The sequence below is a fragment of the Bradysia coprophila genome, unplaced genomic scaffold (genome assembly GCF_014529535.1).
Source record: "Bradysia coprophila strain Holo2 unplaced genomic scaffold, BU_Bcop_v1 contig_87, whole genome shotgun sequence".
NCBI lineage: Eukaryota > Metazoa > Arthropoda > Insecta > Diptera > Sciaridae > Bradysia > Bradysia coprophila.
In genome coordinates this window covers 139,300-160,445 of record NW_023504014.1, presented here as the reverse complement: position 1 = coordinate 160,445, position 21,146 = coordinate 139,300, and the positions used below count along the sequence as shown (strand labels likewise).

At 35.8% G+C, this 21,146-nt stretch overlaps 1 protein-coding gene across 1 annotated transcript in view; it reads right to left on the bottom strand.

Annotated features, from left to right (window-relative positions):
- Window positions 1–1,739: 1,739 nt before the first annotated feature.
- The window catches only part of LOC119084667 (ras-GEF domain-containing family member 1B), an 89,581-nt gene continuing 70,174 nt past the window's right edge, over window positions 1,740–21,146 (bottom strand). The window contains exons 8-10 of the mRNA XM_037194743.1: window positions 15,506–15,744; window positions 15,265–15,428; window positions 1,740–2,815 (exon numbers count right to left, since the gene is read on the bottom strand). Of these exons, the coding sequence (XP_037050638.1) occupies window positions 2,745–2,815; window positions 15,265–15,428; window positions 15,506–15,744 (474 nt within the window). The 3' untranslated portion in view covers window positions 1,740–2,744. The remainder of the gene's footprint in view (window positions 2,816–15,264; window positions 15,429–15,505; window positions 15,745–21,146) is intronic.

The following is a 21,146-nucleotide window of genomic DNA, read 5'->3' as shown; positions in this document are numbered from 1 at the left end:
ATAACAATAAAAAAACACTAGCTAAACAACAAAGTACTAAATGTGTCTGTGGTTTGGTTTTTTTTTACAATTTTTCTTTTACTCTTCATTTTTATTCGGTTTACAAAAATTGGTTTTTTTAATAATTTTTTTTTTAAATCTTTTTTTTTGTTTAAACATTTTCGTTTGATCCGCTAAACACGTTTTACACAATATTAACGGCTTGTACACTAGTTTTTTCCATTCAATTTTATGTACATTGGTTCGCAACATCATCATCGGTTGCATAATATTTAATGGATTCCTTTACTATGTAGGTGTGGGTGTGTGTGGAGAGTTTTTCCTTTTTAATTAGTTTAATTTGAGTTTCATCTGTATCGCTTTTCAATTTTCGTTTTTCATTTTTTTTTCGATTCGTTTATTCATTTTCGTTTTTAATGTCTCATTGGGGACCGGCTTTAAAAACCGCGTGCGCCATGCATTGATTATAAAAATGTTTGCGGTCTTTCAAACAAATATATTGTCAATCAGTCGACTTAATATGCCAGGATTCAGCAGAGATGCTGGCAACAGAAATAACGCGGTAAGGGATTCTTTTGAATTTCGACTGACCGGAATCGGCACTATTTTTTCCGGGACTTATTTATATCAGTCAAAAAACCCTTAAAGGGTAAATGTGACGCACGCCCTCTATGTTACTTACAAAATAACTGATATCGCTGAGGGTGACGCATTGTGCGTCGTACGCAAAAGTTTTATCAACAAAAAATTGACTCAAAAAATTTGTGAAAGAAAAGTTTACAAAAAGAAATTTGCGTCACCAGTGGCAGATGTTGAGGAACCTATTGTTATGAAAATGGTTAAAGTTAGGAAGTTAGGAAGTGCCAGAGGAATCCTCTGTCATCCCAAAATTCAGGAACCAACCTTGGAACATCTCACTCATGTCGAAAATAACCAAAATCCATCGAAAAATCCGATGGAAGTTAGGAAGTGCCAGAGGAATCATCTCTCATCCCAAAATTTAGGAACCAACCTTGGAACATCTCACTCATGTCGAAAATAACCTAAATCCATCGAAAAATCCGATGGAAGTTAGGAAGTGCCAGAGGAATCATCTGTCATCCCAAAATTCAGGAACCAACCTTGGAACATCTCACTCAGGTCGAAAATAACCCAAATCCATCAAAAAATCCGATGGAAGTTAGGTTGTGCTAGAGGAATCACCTGTCATCCCAAAATTTAGGAACCAGCCTTGGAACACCTCACTAATGTCGAAAATAACCCAAATCCATCGAAAAATCCGATGGAAGTTAGGAAGTGCCAGAGGAATCCTCTGTCATCCCAAAATTCAGGAACCAACCTTGGAACATCTCACTTATGTCGAAAATAACCCAAATCCATCAAAAAATCCGATGGAAGTTAGGAAGTGCCAGAGGAATCATCTCTCATCCCAAAATTTAGGAACCAACCTTGGAACATCTCACTCATGTCGAAAATAACCTAAATCCATCGAAAAATCCGATGGAAGTTAGGAAGTGCCAGAGGAATCATCTGTCATCCCAAAATTTAGGAACCAGCCTTGGAACACATCACTCATGTCGAAAATAACCCAAATCCATCGAAAAATCCGATGGAAGTTAGGAAGTGCCAGAGGAATCATCTGTCATCCCAAAATTTAGGAACCAACTTTGGAACACCTCACAAATGTCGAAAATAACCCAAATCCATCGAAAAATCCGATGGAAGTTAGGAAGTGCCAGAGGAATCAGGTGTGAAAGATCAAAAATATCTTAAACTGGTTTTGGGGCCTTGGCACCAAGGCCCAACTAGGCGTATATAAAAAAAGTCCCAGAAAAAAGGAGCGTCGATTTCGGTAAGTCTACATTCAAAAGAATCCATCGGTGTCCTAGTGTCGTGGAATAAATTCTGAAAGGTTTTGTTCATCGGGAAAGTTTACTTTCGCCGAAGGTGAAGAAATTTTGTTCTTCTTAAGAGTCGATTCGCAAAACCCGACTTCAAACGGCTATCCAGACGAACTATGGCTCCACGATCTCTACACGTTTACTATCAGCTTATTTTTTCAGGATTTGATGGGATTTAACATTTTTAATTATGGCACTGCTCGCACAGTACTTAATATATTCAATCTGCTTACTGATCCTAAAAGTTACCGAACACATCAGTTAATTCTTCGTTGCGACGATTTGGAAGGCAAGTCATCGAAGTTACTATTTCTTCCGACGAACATTTTCAATAGCAAAAAGGAAAATAATTTAAATTGTTCTGAAAAGATGATCGATCGCACAACGGTCGCCACGACAGCGTAAAGTAACGATTTTAACGGGATGCTGGTTCCTTAACTGCATTTGCCTCTACTGCTCCTGTCTGCCGAGAGTGTCGCACATCTTATTTAGCCTCATTTTACACTACACAGCTACATTTATCCTACATTGTGTCCAAATGATACTTAGGATGTTGTTTCGGTCTTGTGTTTCTAAAAACAACTGAAACGGATTCTATTCGGATTAATTGGGTTTGGTTCGATAGCGAACAGTGTTCCATGGTTTTTGAACTGAAACACAAAACGTCAATTTGGATTTGGACCAAGTAATTTCGGTGGAGCCATCGGTGCCTGGGTGCTGGTTAACATTTTAAGTCTCAACAAATCCGCTGTCGAGTCGTATCGCCCGATATCATTTACGTGCAAATTTGATTCGGATTTTGAGTGAGAAAATTTTCTTTCGTCGAAGTGTAAACGGTCTACGTTATACAAGATGGTACGCTTGCTTTTCCTGACTGGTCGGTTCCTCGCAGTCGAATGAAGCCAACATTAAATCTGGAAAGAATAGAAACAAATTCGATTAATGTTTGTGGATTATTCAATCATTATTAAAGGACTAACACACAAATGTATTTGGGCCGACGCGATTCTGAAAGAGAATGAAATTCTTCATTGTTTCTGAAAAGGAATACGGACAGAATTATAACTAGAGGTGTGCGCCGATCTTAAAATAGTCGGCGGCGGTGCGCCGACTGGTAAGGAATCGGCGGCGGCGCGCCGGGAGAAATTTATAGTCGGCGGCGGTGCGCCGATCGGCGCGCCGATAAATTTACAAGGAAATCTAAATTTTTCGAAAATAATGCAAAAACACTGAATTCTTACTGTCTTGCGATCTGAAGTATCAACCACTTATACAAGGGGAATCAACTGAGACGTATCTCACCTTTTATATTTTGAATGTACAATAACTGACCTATTATTTTAAAAACATCTAATTTAATGAATCCAAGAATGATTAGTGAGTTTGCGTAAATGACATATAAGTTAACTTATCAGTTGGAAATTTTAAGTCACATCTTCATACTAGATGTTCTGCAGGTTTCTTATTTCCAACTATAATGTATGCCATTTACGCAAACTCACTACTATTATCTTTCAATTTATGCAATACCCGTTCCTGTTGCCTTTAGTCAACGCACTTCTATTATGTGATGCTACGATGGGTTTATTCGAAGTAGCTTTTCACTGAAATGTCCTTTCCCATCAGTAGATGGCAAAACGTTTTCATGCAAACTTTAAAATACCAGTTCAAGTCAAACGTTTGCTGCTGTCTTGTGAAGGGTGTTCTTAGAGCAACTGACGATGGCCAGACCACGCTGGCCTGGGACCGCTATTAACACATGAGGTCGAAACAGCGATTTTTCTCTTGAATCACTCACAATTTGGAGGGAAGAGCTGAAGTAGCTCTGTTTGTTTTTATTGTTTACTCTCGTTTTTTCTTATTTGCTCTCATTTTTCTGTTGTAATCAGGCTGTTGTTGTGTTTGTTTTTGTTGTTGGTGTTAATTTAATTTAGTTAGGGAACGAGGAGCGAGAAGTGCGTTGCTTTAGTCCATCTTCGATGTAGGAGTGAGATCGTAGTAGAAGGTTTTCGCAAATAAGAGATTCAGATAAACTTAAATTTATAAGTAATAAGCGTAATAAGTGTATAGACTACGCCAAAATGATTTTTTCCCAAATTTTTTTACATAAAGCAGCTAAAAATTGAAAATAAAGATATCCGTATCTCGTCTTTTGACGAAAAAACTTGAAACCGAAAAGATTTTCCACTTTATAAATTCCTGAAACATGTGATTTGCGCCATTTTCTACCCAAATTCCATATAAGGTCTTAAGTTTGCCACTTTACAATTACATTAGTATCACACAGTTTTGACTGATTCACTGAATTTTGTTCTCTTTCTTCTTCCTCTTATCTGCATCAACAGACAATAAGAGAAACGTCGTCTGCCGCCTGCCGTCTGCCACGCTTCATTCCATTGCACAGAAAATAGAGTAACGTACCCAAGGGTTCACGGTAAGTGAGGATACAGAAAATACAAATGCTGTTTCGACCTCGGGTATCGATGGTGATCCCCAGTTGTATCCATCGATACCCTTCCCAAGACAGCAGCAAACTTTTTCTTTGGACTAGTATTTAAAAATTTGCATAAAACACTTGCCATCTACTGATGGAAATAGGATACGTTATAGAAAGCTACTTCGAAGATAACCCTATCGTAGCATCAGAAACAAAATCACTGTCGTACAGTGCAGGTAAGAAGAAAAACCCAAAGTTTTTACAAATTTTTTTAAACCAAAAACTCATTTCTACGCATATAGAAACCTGACTTATAAATTAAGAGAGATAAACATTTGCTAAAACCTTGTACTCAGGCACACACTTTTGTATAGATTTTTCAATTTAAGTTTATATTGCCGCCCATTAAAATGGCTGAAAGCACTAAACGTATAAAATTTCGGCGCGACGAAAATACAATCGGCGGCGGCGGCGGCGTGAGCTATTATTTTTCGGCGGCGGCGCGCCGAAAATATAGCAAAAAATCGGCGGCGCGCCGGCGTAAAATCGGCGGTGCACACCTCTAATTATAACCTTTCAGTCAGCGAGAATATGACCAGTATTGGTATAGGATCTATTACTTCCATCGATCAAAGTATTTTTAATCGGTTGATTTCAAATCTTGTACTTCAATTCTTTAGCATGTATTTTAACGTATAAAGGACCATAGATTGTCATTATTTTTGTCGTCGTTATCGATAACAGATGAATAGACATATGTGACAGGTTAACGTTTCCTCTTGTGCAAGTACAAGTACTATTTTTAGGAAGTAATTTTCATGAATTTTCCCATTTTTCACAAATTTACCTTAATTTTGCGGAAAAAAAATTCAGAAAAATTTGGTAAAAAATCTTCCCAAAAATAGTCCTTGGTCTTACTTTCTTTAGTTGAAACATACGCTTTTCCAGGAATCATCGCTTTTCCTTTTCGACTTTGTTGAAAACAGAACGAAAATGAAGGGACATTCATGATGCAATAAGAACAGAGGGACGTAGGAAATGAGAGAACTGGTATTAATCCGCCTAACCTAATAACATGGATTCTCTAGGTAGGTCAAATGTTAGAAAAATCACCTTTACCCAAATAGTTTACTAGGAACGCATAACAGTGGTTCGAGTGTAACCATCAAAAAGTTGAAATTATGACCTCGCAACCAATCTGCCGGATTTCAAACTGATAACGAATCGGAACAAAGTACATTGCCGTATGCACACTCCGAACATATTTATAATTGACAATAATGTCAACGAATTTCAGTATTCAATTCACCAAATTTACCAAAAAAAACACATTCGGCGATGTTCAATTTTGATTGTGTAACAAATTTATTATCTCCATGTAATTTATGGAAATTCATCGACTCAGATATGGTTCATAAATTGTCCCATTGCATTGTCCGTATGTGTCCGAACATACATATCTCTGAGGCAGATGTTGGCAAAATTAAAATTTAAAAAACTTGGAATATGTCCAGCAAAAATCAGTTTTTGTTGCACTCATTTCGTTATTTTCAGACCCTTACACAGTATCAGGTCTTATGGTTCTACAGTGAACATTGAAACCGAATTTGAAAAGCTTTTTTCATAACGCAGGTGAAAAACAATCATTTTCTCCCCTCCGCTGAAACTTTGGAAGCCTTTGTGGAGAAAAATGTTGAAAGGGAAGAAAATAGGAAATTCCAGCAAGAGCGAAATTTTCTCACCTGAACTGTCATCAGAGATAGCGTCAACAAAACGTCGTCTTATCACTACATTTGAGTGGAGAAAATGAGGTTATTCACGCCGCAAGGATAAAAATGATTTAAGGCAAGTCATTGGAAACATGTGCCGACTCAGTTTGTGTCACTATGTCGTGTCCTCACAAAAATACAAAAACATTTGACGTTCTACTAAAGATCTATGAAAATCTATGAAAATTATCGGAAATGTTTCCATTTTGCAACAACAAGACATGCTGGGTATGGGTAACTCACAGGTTTCACATAGTCGGTTGGGGTTTTTTTTTGATGATGAGTTAAATAACGGTTTGTAACTTACGGCGCCGTAATTTTTCTGGTCGGTATATTGAAAATGAATAACTTTTTCGTGGAAAGGATCTGATTACATTTTATCGAAAATGGTATAGACCAAAACCCAACGTGCATGTAATTGCCGCTTAGCCCGTGATGGTATTTAATGTACATTGGGTATCTCAGTCCATTTAATCTCATATCAAATTGGGGTCGAAGAGGTGTTTGTTTCGTGTCACAGGAAGTATAATTTTTAAAAAAATCGAATTTTGATTGGCCTACCTTAGTTATAACCGTCCTATCAAGATCAAGAAACTATAACTCAAATTTCAAACTGCAACTGCTGGAAAAAGACTGATACGTACGTGGGCTCTCCAGTCAATTAAACGTGGAATGAAATACAATGCAAATATACAAATTCAACTTGGCTTATTAAAAAGGGAAAAAATAAACACAGAAAAATGCATCCCGGGATACAGTACTTCCATACCGAATAGCTCTTAGTTAGTCATGCAATCCATGAGGTACATCTTTGTTGATTCAAAACATCAACATGATAAAGGTACCAAAATATGAAAACTATTTGAAAACGCAAGTATTCCTGCCGAATTACTAACATTCACAGCAATTATTGTTACGTGGAATAAGCTCAGCATACGAGGTACTTATTAAAATGCAAGAATTTCATTACATTGTTACCAACGGATTTTCGCAATATAAATATTCTTTGCACAGCATTTTTGTACAACAAAGAGCTTATTATATGGATCGTAATAAACGGCAGACAAAAAATTGAAAAAAGGAGATAAAAAATAGTAAAAATGGAGATAAACAATCGAAAAATGGAGATAAATAATTAAAAAATGCCGATAAATTAACTAAAACTTGAGATTAAATAACAAGGAACGGAGATAAAAAATTAACAAATGGAGATAATTTGATTGAAAACGGAGTTATAGTATCTCCTTTTTTAAATTTGTTATCTCTGTTTTTAGTTTTTTTTATCTCCACTTGGTATCTCTGTTTTTAAATTTTTAATCTCTGATGTTATCTCCTTTTCTGAAATTATTATCTTCAGTTTTTAATTTATTTTATCTCCATTCCATACATTTCTTATCTCCATTTCTAGTTATAATATCTCCAAAACTCATTTTATTATCTCCGAAATTAGATTTTATTATCTCCAATTTTCTATGGAATTTATCTTCATTTTGGAGTTTCATATCTCCACATCACACTTTTTTATCTCCACTTATATCTCCTTTTTTATATTTTTTATCAACCGAAATATTACTATCGCTTATTATATTGTAAATTGCGCCACTCAGTGTTGAAGAACCGTCTGTTTAGCATTAAAAAAATTGAGTTTTGGCACTAAATTGAACTTCTACCTCGGTGTGTGGAAGAGTACAATGGTACCTTGATAACTTATCAATTAAGGGACAAAGGATGGAAATGGTACTTCTTGTGTGAAGTCTTCCGAATCGAGTATAGTTAATTGAACTCATTTCACTCATAGATACAGAATGCACACATAACTGTTACGTTTCCGCTTAATTACTTTTTTGTCTGTTTTTTGTTTCGCCTGCAAATGACAAAAAATTATTGTAAAGATGCTATTTGCAGGCGCCGTCGAATAGTCTTTACCTTTTACAAAATGCTATTTGCAGGCGAGTTTGCTGGCAAATAGCATTTTTATAATATGTTGGCTATTTGCCGGCGCCGGTAAATAGCATTTTCCTTTTACAAAAGCTATTTGCAGGCGCTTGTAATTCGCCTGTGTTTTATATCCAGAGTAATTTAGATTTTCAATGATGCGCTAATTCCTCGCAACGTCACGACACATATAGGTACAATATGCTACGTTGCGAGAAATTATGTGTCTCCTTGCGGAGTTTAAAATGGTTAACGAAAATTACATTTTCGATGTGGTTTGTGTGTCTGACCTAGGTCAAGCACACATAAGTGAAAGAAACCGTCGTTAACATTTCAAAAAATTTCGGTGTGTCTTTGCTGTGACACACACGCAAATGTCTATTGAATTACAGAAAAATGCAATTCAAGTTGTGTGTGTATCGACACTAGAGAATCATGTGAATTTAGGTCGTTGTTCAGCTTCTATGAGAATTTAAGATTTTTTTGACGAAACACGAAGATGAGGACTTTGTCATTTTTCTGAATGGTGTTTTCCTGTAAGTTATGTAAAAACGCTAGATAAATAATGTTTGGATCATGTGATATGCTGGACAAATAATGGCGTGAACGCACAGCATTAGCCCATAACTTTTCCAATTGATACATATGTGTCCATAATTTTGCATGATTTAACATCATTCATTCACCACTTTTACATAACGAACATTAGCCTTCCATTTACTTTACTTGTAATTAACATCAATGTTTGGTTATTTTCACACTATGGCTAGATTTTAGGAAGTTTAGCATTTCAGAATTTTTCTTCCCTCGCTCAACAAATAAATATTTCATGCGCGCATTCTCCCCTCAATAGGCCATAAGAAAATTGTGTTTTCTTGTCGACTGGTCGAATGAAATTTATAGTGAAGGCTGATCACTTTCTCACCCATGGAAAGAAAATAGAACTTTTCTCATTCGAACTGTCACTTTGTTTGTGTTTTCAAAAAATGGTATGACCATGACAGAGTAAAGTAAGCCAGGCAGGAGCAGAGAACGCAAATACATTCAAAGAAGGGACCTAAATCCCGTTACAATCGTTTATGGATTCGTTTCATGCGTTTGTATTTTTAAGCGTTTTGCACCAAACACAAAGGCCTATGTATGAATTTTGGTGCCTCGTCGAATCAACTGCTATTTCCTGGTTGACTTTACTCTGCCGAGGTATGGCAAATCGATGTTTTTTTTAGCCCCGTACGAAGTACAAAGGGGCTTATAGGATTACGATGCCGTGTGTAATTCATGGAATTCGAAGCAGACGGTAAGGGCAAAGTGTTTGCCTTTGTTCATAGATGACGAATCTGCAATAAAAATTTTGTCTGTCCGTCTGTCCGTCTGTCACGTCGATATCTTGAGTAAATCAAATCCGATTTCAAAATTTTTTTTTCCCTGAAAGATAGTCGAAATAGTGAGGCTAAGTTTGAAGATGGGCATATTCGGGTCGGCCCTTCGTGAGTTAGGGCCACCTAAGTGATTTAAGGTCTTTTGGTGATATTTATGGCAAAATAAACGATGACACGGCAAATTATAGGTATTGTCAATACCAATCCAGGAAAAAAAAGTTTTTTAAAATCGGGTGAGTGGATCATGAGTTAGGGCCTTAGAAGTGAAATGCTACTAGGGCCCTATGTGTATTTTACATAGAACTCGAGTAAATTTCATTCGTTTTTCGTAATTTTTGTTTGATTTGGAAAGTAATCGAATGCCGAATAGAATGTTGTTGAAAAAAAATTAAATTTGGGTCCTTGGCCTAAGGCCGCTACTAGGGCCCTATGTGTATTTCACATATAACTCGAGTAAATTTCATCCGTTTTTCGTAATTGTTGTTTCATTTGGAAGGTAATCGAAGGCCGAATAGAATGTTGTTGAAAAAAAATTAAATTTGGGTCCTTGGACTAAGGCCACTACTAGGGCCCTATGTGTATTTTACATATAACTCGAGTAAATTTCATCCGTTTTTCATAATTTTTGTTTCATTTGGAAGGTAATCAAAGGCCGAATAGAATGTTGTTGAAAAAAAAAATTAAATTTGGGTCCTCGGACTGAGGCCGATACTAGGGCCATATGTGTATTTTACATATAACTCGAGCAAATTTCATCCTTTTTTCGTAATTTTTGTTTCATTTGGGAGGTAATCAAAGGCCGAATAGAATGTTGTTGAAAAAAATTTTAAATTTGGGTCCTCGGACTGAAGCCGATACTAGGCTCTTCAAAAAAATAAAATTTTAGGGCGATTTGAAATTTTTGTTTCATTTGAAAGGAACGTCGTACGGGGCTTCGTAATACATATTACATAATAATTTTACTTTAACTACATTAACCGGCGCAATAGGCTTACGGTCAAAGTGGGGTGACAGACGCACTAGGGTCACGTACGCAATAGATATACGGGTTTGTACGGGGCTCAGTCGCAGCAAACGCTCCGGCTGTTCTGATGGCTCGTTTCAAGTATAAAAACGACAAACTCATGCACGCATGAAAAATGTTATGTTCACCTCTGAAAGAATTAGGAAATTCCAACAAGAGCGATGTTTGCGACCAGAGCGAAGCGAGGTAAACAAATAACTATTCGCCAACCATTTTTTTAAAAACATTTAATTTGGTTAACATACGGGTTGGTCGCCAACCATAAAATTAAATCCCTGAACAGTATCCCAGCTATGAGTTTCACTACGAAATCAGGTGACCTCCAGCGTCTTCATTTCGTTAGTTGGCTTTGTCAATGATGTGTTTGTGCCTAAAGTTCATTGTCAGTAAATGCCCCGACAACGCGGCCGCCAAAAAAAAATGTTAATAAAATGGAAAACCAAATTATTTGTTTTCGTTTTCAAACGCGATGAAAGGAAATAATTCTGTTTTCTTTCTATTAGCGCCAATTCAAACACAATTTATAATCCTTAAAAGCAATATTTTTTAATGTTTGCTTCCATTTACTTGTGGAAATAAATTTTAGATTTTCCATAAACATAAAACCGACGAAGAAAAAAAAAACATAAAAAACAAAACAAAAAATAAATAAATCCAATTCACGATCTCTCAACATCTGCAATCAAACATTTTATTTACAGGCCCGGGTTTTTTTTTTAAAGCTCTAGAATTGAAGAATAAAAACAACAACAACAACAAACACCACCCATCCGTTCGTATTTTGATGTTTTCCGTTGATTGACTTAAGAATCATTTACGATTTACCATTCCCGCACACTCGCATGTGTATGAAATTGAGCCTATGGTCTTCAGCATAATATATCCCATTCCCGTCAGCCCAACAAAATTGTCTTCGCATAAAAAAGCGAACATCAAAGTTCTTTTCTATTTTCTCAACAACTTTTTCTTCGACTACATAAACTAAACGTACAAAGGCAGCAGAACAAAAGTTTACGAGTAGAGTGTTTGTGTTAGCTAAAAACATCATTATCGCGCCAACACATATTAAAATTGGAAAATCGGCGATGAAAAGAATGAAAGAAAAAAAAAAAAAATGAATTCCCGGAAAATGAATTATGAAAACTGTGAAAAAAAAATTTCTTCTTCTTCGTCGTGCTATTAATAACGATAAAACCAGAAACATCTGAACAACATAACATCCCGTCAAACTTTCCAATCAGAAAAAATATTGGAAAAGTTTGAGGATTTTATTGAAATTGGAAAATTTTCTTCGACGCAGTACTTCCGTCTATGTGTAGATATGTATTTATATGGAAGGTATTACATTAGTTGCATGAATAATAATTAAGTTTGTTTGCGATATCTTGATACTAAGAATCGTGGAAAATTTATAAATTTTCTGTGTCAATACTTTCACCGTTCAGTATTCAGGTTGTTATGTGTTTTTGAATTTTAATCAAAAATATGGTTGGTTGGAAACTAGCACAACACTTGGTGTGGATAGGGGTGGGGAAAGATTTTATTTTCAATCGAAACGCGAGACGATTTTTTTTGTGATAACTCGCGACATCAACTTTTTTGAGTAGACAAAAACTATTGATGGACTGACATCAAACAAAAAAGACAGACCAGTGCAGAAGTGATAAGAGAATGAATTTGCATACGTCGTGGAAACGGAGTTTAATTAAGTGAACGTTGTCCGGTAGACTTTTAATTCAATGACCGAGAACACAACACAACCGATTTGCTAATGATAAAAATCTACTACTTCGGCCATCCGATTATATTATTTAGGTATCCGTGAACTTAAATTAAACTAAATTATGCTAGTCACACCCATATGACAGGGTTTTTCGGAGGAAACTATGGAATGCTATGGTGGAACTTGGTTACCCCAAAAAACTTATTCATTTGGCTAGAATGACTCTGTCACATGTGAGAGCCAAGGTCAGAATTCGGAACAATCTATCTGATACCTTTGAAGCCTTGGAAGGACTTAGACAAGGCGATGGACTGGCAGCTCTATTCTTCAACATTGTTCTTGATAAGGTGATAAGAGAGAGCGACGTGGAAACCAGCGGTACAATCTTCAGAAAGTTGAGTCAGTTGTTAGGATATGCTGATGACCTGGACTTAATTGGACGGAACATTGACATCGTTGAAGAGAATTTCACGAAAATTGAAGATAGGGGTGCTGAGTTCGGTCTCAAGGTCTGTGAGAGAAAAACCAAGTACATGACAACTTCATTGTCTGATACTAAGAGTGAGCGACTGGAGAACGTTGGCGCGGAATAGGTCCGATTGAAGAAGATTTCTGGAGGAGGCCAAAACCAATAGTAGGTTGTAGTGCCCGCCTAAGTAAGTAAGTATCACATAAATTAAACTAAATTATGCTAGTCACACGCACATTACAATCCACTTTGCATTACGGAAAGAGGCTGATGTGAATGCAAAAAATGCACCAAAATTTAGACAAAAGGCACAATGTACATAGAGGGTATAATCATTCTGGTTCTTCATTTTAAGCGAAATGAAATTACTTTCAGTGCTTGTCCCTTGTCAGCTGATCGGCATAATGCAGCTATGCGTCGCACACGTTTAATTGCAGACACAAAACGATAGTGAAACGTTTGTAATTTTGGATGATAAATGCATTCCAACATATTTGGTATGGAGCTCATCAAAGCTCCTAGTATCCGCAGTCTTTGTGAAATGTCTTAATAAGTTAAAATCTTAATGTTTACTGAGCTGTAAAGTGGTCGATTCTTTTAGATCAGAAAAGAGATCGGAAAATTCTTCTTGAACACCTGGGGATATTTGAAAGGTAAAGATAATCAGTCAAAAACACTCAAAAGAGTAAATGTGGCGCAAGTCCCTGTGCATACTTCCAAAACAACTGATATCGCTGGAGGTGACGCATTCTGCGCTTGTACGCAAAAACTGTAACAGCAAAAATTTGACCAAAGAAATTCTAGAAACAAAATTTTACCAAAACAAAATTTTCGTCACAAAGTGGCAGATGGACATATTCTTGCCTATTTTAAAAAATTTCTTAAAAGTACTTTCCTCAACATCTGCCACTTGTGACGCAAAATTTTTTTGGTAAAATTTTGTTTCTAGAATTTCTTTGGTCAAATTTTTGCTGTTACAGTTTTTGCGTACAAGCGCAGAATGCGTCACCTCCAGCGATATCAGTTGTTTTGGAAGTATGCACAGGGACTTGTGTCACTTTTACTCTTTTGAGTGTTTTTGACTGATATCAGTTCTTTTGGAAGAATTGGTAGATTGAAAAAATTTAAAAAATTTGAAAAAATTTAAAAAATTTGAAAAAATTTAAAAAATTTGAAATTTTTTTAAAAATTTGAAAAAATTTGAAAATTTTTTAAAAATTTGAAAAAATTTGAAAAATTTTTAAAAATTTGAAAATTTTGAAAATTCTGAAAAATTTTGAAAAATTTAAAAAATTTTGAAAAATTTAAAAAATTTTGAAAAATTTAAAAATTTTTGAAAAATCTAAAAAATTTTGAAAAATCTAAAAATTTTTGAAGAATCTAAAAATTTTTGAAGAATTTAAAAATTTTTGAAAAATTTAAAATATTTTGAAAAATTTAAAAATTTTTGAAAAATTTAAAAAATTTAAAAACTTTGAAAAATTTGAAAAATTTAAAAAAAATTGAAAAATTTAAAAAAAAATTTAAAAAATTTTAAAAATACTAAATTTAGGGAAATCTAGGGGAGCCCTAGCTCCGAAACGAGGCCGGTTCCCCAATTTTTTTTTCTGGAATGTCTTAGAATGACGACTAGAATCTACTCCCAAAATTTCAACAAAATCTAAAGAAGACTTTAGAAGATAGGAAACACGGACGGACGGACGGACTAACAAAGTAACGTAGGATTTTTTCATTTCGTTTAAAGTACTGAAATTGACCAAAATGTATGGAAATGGGGCTTCTTGGAAGATTTTTTGCGTGGCCAAATTTTAAGCTGCAAGATCGTGTGATAGCTCGTTGAACTCGTACGGACGCCTAGTTTTTTTTAATGGTAATTTGGAGTCATTTGTCTTTGAATTGTAGAACTTCAATATTTGCTGTATATATGGTTCTGCAGTCTACGACAAAAATTTTTTTTTTAAATTTTTTCTAGTAATAGGACTTGCGTCACGGGCGCTATGCTAACGCGTGCCCATGATGAACCGGGTATGGTTGTTAATCATTTTACTCTAGCAATGTCATCTAAGGATAGTCTTTTGTAACAAAACGCGAACGTAAACTAATGAAGTACCAGATTTCGTTTCAAATCGATTTGAAATACTTCGATCTCGTGAAGTGATAAACGAGATTATTTTCTGTTGTCGTCTGTGAAAGGTTACATAAGCCTAAAAATTGAGATTTTATGGCTCAACAGTATGCAATTTTCCCTAAACTTTCTAACAAAACTTTTACAAAACTAGTCTGCCACACATAAAGATCCAAAACTGTCGGCAAAACTGTGAACTTTGTGCCAACGCTCCAAAAACTAATAAATTCCAGGCATGTCTGTCTTTTGATTGATTGTCTTTAAATTGAAATTCGAGTTTATTACACTGACTGTTTCGAACTAGAATTTATGTCAATGAAACTTTAACGAAGAGTTTTATCGTCAAAACGTGTACCGTGTGTGACATGTACCTTTCATACCTGTTTTGGAACAATTTCTCCAAACATTTGACGTAATATTTTCTGTGTAAAATAATTTCAAAAAAACTTTCACTGTCTGAAAATCTGAATATACAACCCAGTACACACTACCCAGTACTCACCTCTATCAGTTTGTAATGTACAATTCTGCATATGACGACAGACGTTTTCATATTCTCCCGTCTCTGTCAATATACTGTTAACGTCCGACATATGCCTGGTAAAGGCACCCACCACCGCAGCGAGACGATAAAAAGCAGCCACATTCATATGACCATTCGGTAATCTAAATCGAAAAAAAATATATTTCAAATCAATGACTTGATTAACAATCGCCAAATAATATCTAAAAATCGATTTTACTTAGTCAAGCACTCTTCTCGTGTTTGTACAGCCAGCCGTACGATATCGGCAAACACCGGTATAACGACCCAATCGTTTGGTTTCGTTTTCGATATTATGCTTGACGCTGCGACTTTTTGCTGTGGCTGCTTATCGCCATCACTATTTCCACCGGTCTGTTTGATCCACAGATCGCCACAGCCATCAGCATGTCGTTGCATACAATCCAATTGTTGGCTGGTTGTGGAAAGTTTGCTCCACTAGAACAGAGAAAGAAAAAACCCGAAAAGGGGGCAATAAAAGTAAATTGGCTACACAACATAAAAAAAGGGAACGAAAGTTATGTTGGTGGTTTGCACCGAGATGGTATTCGGATTCGTTGATGGAAAACGATGGTAAATATTGCGCTACGCTTATGTAGAAATAGCGAACGTTCGACATAAAGTCACACAAAGTAATAGGGAAAAAAACGGAATCATATTAGTTTGATAAATCTATGCTGTGCAAACTCCTGTGTACAATATTGTACATTGTATCCATACCGTACGTTCAACATACATATGGAATCGAAACAGCCAGAGCGCTATATTTCTTATAGATGGATAGGTGAAATTATTGGATACAAGGAGAAGGTATAGTAATGAATGTCGTCTATCTTATTCATGACGTGTTTATGGCTAACATTTTTTGTATTGGGAAATAAAATCGTTCGTTTATGGGAGTCGATGTGAAAGAATGGCTGCTGGATTTTGAGAGAATAAAACATGAAAACAATGTATTTCCGAATCCAATTTGATATAATGAGCATTTCGTTTCTCTTCTGCTATCAAAGACGGTTCAATTAGATGCCTTTTTAAATTAAATGAAAAACAAAGGGGGCAATAAGTTTAACGACTTCGTTTGGTGCTGATGGTCTGTTTGTGATGATTGTTGCAATTTTTTATTTTGCAATTCATTGCCACAAAATTCACATCTTTACACTTTGTGAAGCACTCAACATAGATTTGCATAAGATTCGGGAAGACTAAAGTCCGTCCTTGAATCACAATGAAATCCTGCAACATCGACACACTTCAGTTGCCTGAAAATTTATTGTCATTTGAGAGAAACCGATAAAATTTGGATGGAAAAATTAGGGAATCTTCGGGAATAGAGTTAGGAATTTGTTATCGCATTATTCGTTCGTCAAACGAATCGCCACTGGTTATCGGTGGTTTCGATTTTTTATTTTTACAAATTGGCACACATTGAGTGGTACATTACACCCTATGAAATCCCGTGCTTCTTACTATTTAGAATCAAGTCAATATCTGAGAATGGAAAACTCATTACAGTTTCATGAAGTGCCAAGACTGCGTGCATGTACGCAAAGCAGGGTAATAGAGAATAGTACTTTAATCTAAGTATTTTTCAATTTTCTCAAAATTTTTCAATTTTCTCAAAAATTTTCCAAAATTTTCTCAATTTTCCCAAAATAATTTCTCAAAAATTTTCCCAATTTATTTGAATTTTCCCAAATTTTTTCAATTTTCCCAAATTTTTTCGATTTTCTCAATTTTCTCAATTTTTTTAAATTTTGAGAAAATTGAAGAAAAAAAAATCCAAAAATTTTCTCAAATTTGTCCTAAATTTTCTCAAAAATTTACTGTTTTTCAGTTAATCCATTCTTAATTAAATTCATTTTACATCTTTATAAGGTTTTAGCCTCTCCACGGGCGTTTAACCATTTCACCCGTATTAACTACTTTTGTTTGTACGAGTGGATCAGCTGAAAAATAAGTGAAACAAATTTCTTCACTCATTATAAAGTCGTCGACTCGTAACGATTTTCATGAACTCCATCTGTTTGATAAAAAGGCAACACAAATTTAATTTGACAAAATAAAATTGCACTGCGGTCGACAGGGACGCCGACTTGTATTTGGGAGTAGTGGTGCTCATACAACAAGCGAATCTGAGGGTAGTGGTGGTCTTTCAAGTAAAACTGGAAAGATGTAGTGGTGCTCATCATTCGAGTAGTGGTGCCCGAGCCTCGCTTGTCCTTAGAAGTCGGCGCCCCTGGCGGTCGAAGGAGCAACGATCTACCTTTCAGAAACGACTAATCATTTGTTATCGACAGCAATGCCGGACCTAAGGGAAATGGATTACCTCCGGCTGATTTAATCATATATAGGAAAAATGAATGTTAAAACAAATGAAGTAAAAGAATTTTCGTTGAAAACTACTCGTCAATTTAAGCAAATGACGTAATAGATTTCATGATTGCGCCTGCCTAAAATGTTAAATGACAATTTAGTTGCCTGTGGATGCGATTAATATTATTTTTCTGTTTATCAAGAAAATATTCCGCGGAAGCCCAACCGCTGATTTTCACAACATCTTTTGTGGAATTAACAACGTTTCCAATGTCGTTTAAATTTCTTCAATTTTCACTTCAGTTTCGATCACATGCCAGCCTTAATTTGCATATAATGCTTACAGTAATTGTGTCATAATTTCTTTGTCATCTATCATGAGATAACTTTATATTATTAGCACATCAACTGACATAAACTACATCCTGAACATGAACATGTTTTACACAACCAATTTCAGAAGCGAACTATAATTCTGTAGGTAGACTTCCTTGTCATAGTTTTGAAATTATGTTAAGTATAAAACGTGTACACTCTTCAGGTTCTGTTCCGTATGATGCTTATCAAACCCATAATTATACGAAAATCGTGTTCGTACATGTGCTTGCCGATTATGGATACCCTTCTCGCAGAAGGGCTACGAATAAATATAAGTTGAGTAAAATGTAAGTTCGGATCGCAGTATGGCCATCCTGTGTGTATGGAAAATTGGCGAAATTATACATTTGCATAGAACATAGAAATTGAAGTTGAATGTTTCGTTACAGCGAATTGACGTATATTTAGCATGAATAAATAATTTCCACATGTCTGATGGGCCGATTGTGCAGTCTCATGTATAAGATATCATGCGCACGGTGGGGTGGCATCAGCTAATCGGGATACAAACACAACTGAGTGAGAGACAGACACACAATCCGGGGGGGAAGATTATTTAAAACCTAACAAAAAAACATAGCTAACGCCGACCCGTACGAAACACCTATTCGTATCAAAAGCCTTTAATGTGAAACTCTTCATTTCTTTTACTTCATTTTCTTCTCTGCTGAAAAACTATTCTTCCTTTAAAATCACTTACATTATCCACTCTTTGCCTTGTTATCATATACAACTAAATTGCCGGAGGCAATATAGACAGCCCCGTACGAAGTCAAATTTCATAAATTCCTATTTAAACAGCTATATACCGCTATATTTACCTATATTTCACTGTAAATAAACATTTCACAGAGGAATATGCTATTATATAGCTCTATATGCCTGTATATAGCTCAATATAGCTGTATATAGGTATATATAGATGTCCGTATATGGAATCCCTGAAACCCCTCACACTTAACACATTATTTCCATGTTAACAGAAACTCTCTAAGTATCATTTTTCCCACTTTATATCACTTTTAATAAAATCCAATATGGCCGCCGGCAGCCATTTTGTTAGGAAACCGAAAATAGTACCGACGCTTTACATTCGTTAATACCTTTCAAACAAAAAAAAATTCATGAAATTCGGTCAAAATTTACTCGAGATATTGACAAAATACTCCACGTTCACTGTACGGCCGAGTAGCCAGATAAGAGCTCACTCCAAGAGACCTAGCTCACGCTCCGGAGAACATAATTTCATAAAAAAAATGTCCCTGATTGGTACGGTCAATACCTATCTTTTAAAGCGAAATTAGTCGAAATCGCTTCAAATTTGGCCGACCTACAAGCAAAAACTGCTTGCCGCCCTGTGCCTGTTTCACACCAAGGGGTCTAACTCACAAGTCGGTCATCCGATTTCCATAAACGTTTTTTTTGTCGATCGGTATTGTAAATATCTTTCATTCGATGTATCATTTACGAGTATAGCGTTTAAATGTCCGGAAATATCTTCGAAAAACCGTAAAGCACTTATTGGGCCCCAGCTCAGGAGGGGTCGATCCAAAATCACTCATCTTCGAACTTAGCCTGTCTTTTGACATTACCAAACGGGGAAAAAAAAGAATTTTCAAAATCAGATGCGTTTTACTCAAGTTATCGTGCAGACAGACAGACGGACGGACGGACGGACGGACAGGCGGACATTTTTTTTCTTGCTGATTTGGCATCTCTGGACAACCACAATAGGTTTCCCCTTACTCAGGGAGTCCAATTCGACGTGTTACAAACGTATGCGTAAACCTATAAGACCCCAGTACTTCGTACGGGTCTAAAAAATGTGAAACGACTTACCATCATGCATCATGTGCACGGGAAAAGCTTTTCCATGCGGAAATATTGACACTGCTTTAAAAAAGATAAAATTAATTATTCATAGGTCAGAATGAAAAGCCTCTTTTGTTATCGTAGAACATTTCAGGCTCACTTTCGTATACATGTGAATGTTTATGGCTCTCTGTACTGATTACAGAAAAGAATTTTAATTCACATTTTGCAGGGAAAAAATATTTTCTTTTATTTAAGTATATTGAGGATATGAAATAGCGCTCCCTTCAAGTTTTTTTTGTCGTTTTATCTTTGAGTGGATACACTCAGCTCCAAAGAACATTTGCAATATGAAACCATGCTTCATAATTGAAAATACAATATTGTGAACAACTCAAAGTAATTAAATTTTCTAACATTGAAATTTGGTAAGGAAACACGCGATCATACCAACAGCATCCGGATAATGGTAATCATTGAATCTGGTAATTCCTTTATTTAAAGTAACATCTATCAAGGTGCGAAAGCTTCATTTTGTTTTACTACTCGGTTGTTGATGTCGCTACTGGGATTATTTCCCGTTCATTCGGATGTTGGACGTTGGATGCTGCGGAAGTAATTCATTACACAAGGACACAATTTTGTGATGCGAGCGAACTTACGAGTGCAACAAGCTTCATAACAGTTAATTTCGACAAGTGTAGAGTTTGCATATCCGAGTCGAGGCGAGTATGCGAGTTTGACAAAATTGTGTCCGAGTCAATTGCGTCGCAGAATCCAACGTATTCTGTGCTATTGCCTGCTCAAGCGAAAGTTGACTATTACACGGCTGTTCTGCAAAAATTCTATACAAACTGAGTACCTCACTAAACAAAAAACAAAATTAATCTGTTTTTGTGATAAAACGCGTAAAACGTGTACTTCGAAGAACTGTCAACGTGAAATAAACCCTAAATATCCCTAGTGTAATGGATCATTTTCGCTGGGGGTGAACAGCCATGTAATAGCCAATTTTCGCATGGGGCAATGTACAATAATAGTACATTAAATTGTTTGTAGATTTTAATTTTACGTAGAGGAAGCTTTCGCCATCGGCTCTGGCTACAATACATCGTGGCAAAATCACGTCGTGGCAAAATCACGAATCAAAACAATTACGTAAGGTATTTTACTTGCAAAGCCATGCGAAAATGAAAAATATCGCAAGTGTCCTTGCGAAAATTTTCAATTCATTTTCAATTTTTCGCTTTTTTTTCTGTTTCGACTTGAAAGTTCAATGGAGGAAAAATTCCCTGAAAAATTCATTCTGCATAGAAATCAGAAATTTTTGCTCTCAA